We start from the raw sequence: 6,724 nt of genomic DNA, 5'->3' as shown, positions 1-6,724 counted from the left end.
GCCACGGGCCAGCTGGCTACGGGCATCCCAAGCCTGCCACCAGCCTGGGGGTCAGCTGGTGTTGGCTTTAATTTCTGGGGTTGAAGGGGAAGAGTCGTCTGCCAGCTAACAGGTTAGCCGGTCAGAACACACCTACAGTTACTTCATGTGCCGTATTGGGCTCTGGCCTCTTGCATCAGAGGGCCAGCAGGCTCCCAAATGCCATAAAAAGGCTGCCAGAGACGTGCTGATTCAACTTTCCTCAGGCACTGAGAATTACAGATAAACTCACACCTGGAAAACGTGCACTTTTACCCATCTAGTTTACGCTATGTGTTAAAGCAAGAGGGAAGGGGAAACTTGGTAGAAAGCAGAGTTGGATTTAAATAGGAGCACACTATCATAACTGCCTCCCACCTCCTCCTCAAAACGGGAGAACAGGAGAAGCAAGGACATTTTTAATGTCATGCACATTCCTGTAGAAGAGTGGAAGAAAGATTTTTATTAATTGTGTCTCAATAATCTTGTACATAGCATGTGATACAAAGGAGCTGAGCCTTTGATGGCCTATTTCTAGTAACAGAAGGGTCATTCTTCAATGGAAGGAACCTTTATAGATAAAATCACTTACTTCTTGGCAAGTGATATGACATCTTGACACCAAGTAGTCTTGGCAGTTCTCTGTACACCTGGTTTTTCAGCTGCTACCCGTATCGTGCCGGAGATGCTCAGTGCTCTGTGTGCTGCTGTCCTTCTCTGGGTCCTGTAAGGGACCAGGAGGATCAGAAGAACCAGTGCTAGACCTCCCATGCAAGGAGTTACCTGTAGACACAAGGCTCATTAGATCAAGGACACCTTTTTTTCTTACAGTGAAAACTCCACAGCAACTCAAATTCAGTGTTAGAATGACATATCAGAGAATTGCAGGTATGTTCAGAAATAGATGTGACTTGCTGTATGTAGGTCATATTTGTAAAGAAGAAGGGGGACTTTGGTGATTTATGGTGACTTTGGAGAAAAGATAACAGATCCTCCCTCCACATCATACAGATATATGATTGCTTCCTCCACTTTTGGATAAAAGCATGTGAAGAAAGGAAACAGTACCATATTAGTCTGACCACAAATGCAAGAATCACTGATGCACTGAATAACATCCGACTGTTACTCCAGTAAACATTCTTCCCCACTCATGCTGTACTTGCGAGTTAATTTTGTAGGTAAGTTAAGAGGATCTGACAAAGTACTTCCAAAGCACTAGGTGCTCAGTATGGTGAGAAATTATGATGACATGACCAGAACAGAAAGGGCTTTTTTCTTGAAACCCTCAAATAATAGAACTTGTTCCCAACAGCATTTCAGAAAACAATTCCTGAAGAATTAAACTAGTGCTACCAGTATAATGTCCATTTTAACTTCAGTTTCCTCTGTTTTAAGAGGTCTTGGTGAACTGACAACCATGCCAAGTGTGTCCTCAGGTAAGAGCAACATCAGCACCTGCCCTGGCTGCTGTACAATTTCACCTGTGCCTGCTTTCATTTCACAAGAGCTAGGCAAAAATCATCCACTTGTCCTGCAGGAAGCGTTCTCTTAAACATCAAGTTCATGACCAGTCAAACAGTAGAAAGTCCTTCCACTGCTCACCTCTTTTAACACAATGAGCATAAGTAATCTAAACTCCAGGGATGATTCTGATTCTACAGTGATGGCTCAGCCCCTGGGTTAAATTGAATAACTCACCCTGAATGCCCAGTGCCAGTCACCTGTGACATCTGCCATCCCAGCTGCCAGGACATAACCAAGACCACTGTAAGCAACAGAACAATCAGTAGGTACCAATGAATTCTTGCTGGATGAGATGACACATCTTGCCAGCTAAGGAGCACACAGAGAAGTATTCTGACATAGTTTTCAAAACAGATAAACAGAAACAACCCTTATGGTCTATGCCAATCTACTTGCCAGCCAGTATTAAAGAGACAGTCTAACCTCCTCGGAGCAGACTTGAGATGGCGGCAATAATGTACCAGATTCCCCTTGGAATACAAGTTCTGTAGAATGACAGTGCAAACCCAGATCAGACAGCCCATGAAACAATTTATTATTTACTGTTTTCTGTGCTAGCGACACGAGTTAAGCCCTGCAGGAATTCCTTTAGTTTTAATCTGCTTTCTGGGCTCAGCCTTGGCTGCCTGCTCTAATAAAGACTATGCCTCTGAACCACTTAAAAAGCCCTTCTCTACCTCTTCTACAGACACAATGTCAATTTAACTAAAACAGCAGAGGGAACTGCCAATTCTTCCCTGGGAGACACTTAATAGAGCATTCTTGAAAATTTGTCAAGTAAACAAATATCTAAAAGCATTTGTGTTTCAAAACCCAGAAATAAATTACCTACCACCATGCACATATTCTTTTAGAATTGATTCAGTATTTTATTCAAAACCTACCAGTTTTCAGAGTTTAGATTCTCCCTAAAAAATGTTAGGGGGAAAAAAGCAAGTATTTCTTCAAGATAAATATAGAAATAAGCCTAACCAGTTCTAGATAAATATGCTAAGCAAGTGACAAATCCTTCTGCAAGAGCCAATGCAGATATATATTGAAATATGTCTAATCAAGACTCAGGGCACATTGAATTACAGGCGTGGTCAGACAGAATTTCAAAAGGCAGATCAGTTACTAGCAAGAAAACCAACCTTCCCACTGGAATGAAGATATAGAAGATAGACAACATTGTGGTCCTTTTTCCTTCCTCAAACAGGTCTGCAATGATGGTAGGTGCTACTGTGGAATAACTGGCCGTGCCAATGCCAACTAGTCCTCGTGAAATAAAGAATATCCAGTAATACTGCAGGTGAAAGACATATTATAGTACAAAAAAAGCCCATGCAAGAAAGAAAGCTTACTATTAAAGAGGTACATATCGGTGGATCAAATGTACAAGAGGAAATAAGATTTCACTGTCTTTTGTGTATGTCTGTATTCCCTTCACTCACAGCTGCTTCCCTCCAATCCCACTGCTGTGCTTTTTACTTTCTGCATAGTGACTTCTTAGAGTGACACCCAGAGGGAATTACAGGATAGGGTTGATAGACCACTAGCTTGCTGAACAAGCTGCTAGCTGCAAGGTCATAATCCACAAACAATTGGGACAAAAATAAGATCCCATCATTTGCAACAGTAATGTGTGTGTTCACCATTGCCCAGGCTGGACTCCACCATCCCATAAAGCATTCCATTGAGTCCAGGCTTGAGGAGTGAATGATGAAACGATAGCTTTTCCAAACATGATCAGAGGGGACTCATCAACTTCTGCAAGACATATGCAGATTATTTTCATAGTACCCTCCAAAAAAGCAACATACCGATTCACTGATGAATGAACTGCCTAATGTTACACCTGACCAGAAGAAAATACCAGCTCCAAGGATGATTTTCCTATTGTACCGGTCACCGAGGTATCCAAAGATGGGGGCAGCCAACATGTAACACAAGATGAAGACTGGAAATCCAAGAAGGAGCAAAGACAATATTGGTCAAATTATTCTTAGCCTATGTACGCCTCATCCCTCAGACAAACTCAGCTTTTTTTTTAGGACAGAGGTTAAAGTCAGGCTGAATTTGTAGAACTAGTAGGTAGATTGACATTTAGAAAAAAAATGCAGATCAGAAAAAAACAATACAAAAATAAAACATGTGAATTGCTCAAGTTCTGTATTTCTTGAGACATTCCTTCATCTTTTGTGATTCACGTGCTATAGGATTTTTGAAGGACTCAACTGTGTTCCCTGAACCAAAGACTTTCGGTTTTGCATTATAGTCAGCCTGCCCACAAGTGGAAGTGAGCAATACCACACACATATAGGAACTAGAAGAAATAAGTAACTAGACTGTGTTTTAGGAACAAACCATGTAGATGCAAGGCAAAGTAAACTATCTGAATTTAAGCGATTTTATTACCTGTTTGCAGTAGACCTGTATCCCCGTCACTAAGCTCGAAGTATTTCTGTATATCTAGCAGGATCCCTGCAACAGACAAACACTGAATGACATCAAAGTATCCTGCTCATACCTTGTAATTCCATTAATTTGCCAGCTCAAAGATTTATCTGAAGAAGAGTGCTTGCAAGAACAGCAGCACATTTAGCTTGCTAGTTTATATGTAAACCATTAGTCTACCACAAGCACAGATCTGATAAGAATTAAAATTCTTATCACTATAGATAAAATTCATGATCTTCCACTATATAGGTCTTAAGAAAGTCAGTTTACCCACTATTTTAATCACAACTGTTCTGTTTCTTTTGCACCATTAGTACATAAACACATAAACAGTTTACAGTTCAAGGTTTAATGGACACAATGTGGAACAAAACAGTGGCAAAGTTTTGCATGCAGGAGGGTGCTAACTTCATACAGCTCATCCTAAAACTTTCTTAATAACCTTAAAATATTAGGATGTATTACAGGAACTTCAGTTTTGGACTAACAAAGTATCTAGAACAAATCACAGCTAACACAAGTCTTGAACTGAACCACAACTTCATCTCAAACTAACTTTCACACTGAGCACCACTAAAATGCTATCCCCTCCACATAACTGGAGTAAGTGGCCTGACCAGTTATTGGCAAATGACAACAGCTTGGAACAGGGTTACAGATCAGAGGGGAAAAAGTCTGCATGATCACCATTTTTAATAAACTGAAGACTCAATTCCAGCAGACAAGTAAGTAGAAATGCTTGTTTTCTGTGTGAAGATTGATGCAAACTCTGTCAAAGCCTGTGAGCAAAACTGCCCGGAAACCACAACTTCATAACTGCCACCAGCTTACTTTTAAACAAATATTCAAGCCTCTCCTTCTTCAATTTCCTGTTAACTCATATTTAAGAATATGTTCATACGTATGGACAACCAAACTCAAAAGTAGTGATGCAGCTGAATTCTAGCAGATGAATGGTATATTGCTGTGGTATAAATGGCAATTTCCAGATTGCCTCCATGGCCCAAGAGGTCCTAGAGTTAACTAAAAAGTGTTTTAGTCATATATTGTAATTAAAGTAGATGTCTGATATTTCAAAGGCTTGAACACTATCCCCACCTCTCTTCTTGAATTCTTACATGTCCCTGAGGGTACCTCACTCACAAGAAACTGAGCCTGTTAACAAGTAGGCAAGCTTTACTTCACAGGCCTTCTTGAAAAAATTAAGCTCTTAGCATGGACAGACACCAAAGAATAGTTCAAAGCTTGGAATGAGCCAAATGACTGCTTGCACTTAACACTTCCAGGTGTACACCCTCCTAGCAGCCAAGTTCTTGCTCAAAGATATTTTCATCATCCTCTGTCCCCTGCCCTTCTCCAGGGAAAGTTATTTGGCAATAAAACCCATACATTGAAGTTCTTCACTAACAGTCTTGCAGTATCATTCAACATGCACTGCTACTTGTTCCTTCCCCCTTGTATGTGTGGTTAACACTTATTCAAACGAAAAAAGCTTAAACTCCTAAACCCACTAACTTAAATTTTTTAAGATACTGTTTGTGTACTGTCACTAGATATTTAATTCCAAATTTAAAAATCCACCCTTTGTTTTTTTCAAGGTTTTAAAACATTTATGATTTCCAGGCCACTCAGAAGTAAAATATAGCAAGCTCATAATAAGTGTTTCCTCCTAATTTTTAAATCAGATCCCTGGAAGCATGGTGGATGCTTTGGAGTGATGCTAAACAGAATAATTTACCCAGACCACAGTTTACATGTGAGGAAAAAACATAGATTTCCCACCAGTTTACTAGAAGCAATTCTTTGCTGCTCATGGCTAGGTTAAAAAAAAAAAAAAAAAAAAAAAAAAAAAAAATAAATCACATTTTGGAAGAAAGTTATTATTTATTAGAAAACACATTGTAAATTTGGTAGGTCATGCCTAAGGAAACGTGTCCCCATTCTCTTTACACAATCATGTTACGCTCTTCATTGCAGAAATCACACAATTTCCAGAAGAACATGAGGAAATTAAGCCTCCCCTAAACAAACCTTCACAAAGAGAACACAATTTTTGTACTTTGAATGGGGGGAATGGCTTCACTATTCTTCAGATAAATGAATGCCATATCTAATCTACTAGATCCAAAGAAGGCCTGGTAAGCTGCTGTATACAATAAAAGGAAGCTTCTTAGTCAAATCTCTGTAGAATCCAGACACAAAAATAGTCTAGTTGTTCTGTATGCTGAAGTCTGTTCATAAGAGACTTAGATTTAAAAATATCTTAAGCATTTAACAGATGTTATTTTTGTAAGCATTCTATTAACCATTAATAGCTAATACATCATTTATCAGTCTTCCAAGATTCATAATTGGAAGTTTCATTAAGAGTATGACCAACAAGCAAAAGCAGATAAGTGAGAAATATTTAAAAGACATAAAGCATATCCTTACTTTAGAAAACATTTGTAACTACAAAGTAGAGCTGTTGGGAACTTAAATTTCTTTTTCCTCAGAAGGAGAAAATAGACTCTCACCTGGTACAATGAACCAGTCCATGAAATTTAATAAATTTGCATAGCACAGCACAGCAGCTATCATGTAATCTCTCTTTGCTGGACCCTTTCCTGACACAGACACAGATGAACCTTGTCTCACATGTGCTGCCGTAGCTCCATAACTCTGCTCCACGGGAGGCAGCTGGGGCTGCAAGTTTGTGTTTTCATGTGCACCAGGGTTTTGCATATTTCCCAGTGCAGAA

The 6,724-nt window shown here is 39.5% G+C and overlaps 1 protein-coding gene across 1 annotated transcript in view; it reads right to left on the bottom strand.

Moving 5' to 3' along the window:
• Positions 1–6,724, bottom strand: part of LOC113487157 (protein spinster homolog 3-like) — a 28,005-nt gene extending 21,281 nt beyond the window's left edge. The window contains exons 1-6 of the mRNA XM_026861579.1: positions 6,501–6,724; positions 3,943–4,008; positions 3,348–3,484; positions 2,679–2,830; positions 1,720–1,786; positions 611–801 (exon numbers count right to left, since the gene is read on the bottom strand). Coding sequence (XP_026717380.1) covers positions 611–801; positions 1,720–1,786; positions 2,679–2,830; positions 3,348–3,484; positions 3,943–4,008; positions 6,501–6,708 — 821 coding nt within the window. The 5' untranslated portion in view covers positions 6,709–6,724. The remainder of the gene's footprint in view (positions 1–610; positions 802–1,719; positions 1,787–2,678; positions 2,831–3,347; positions 3,485–3,942; positions 4,009–6,500) is intronic.

Source organism: Athene cunicularia (genome assembly GCF_003259725.1).
Source record: "Athene cunicularia isolate RWA chromosome 19 unlocalized genomic scaffold, athCun1 chr19_part1, whole genome shotgun sequence".
Lineage (NCBI taxonomy): Eukaryota > Metazoa > Chordata > Aves > Strigiformes > Strigidae > Athene > Athene cunicularia.
This window is presented reverse-complemented; position numbering and strand designations above follow the sequence as displayed.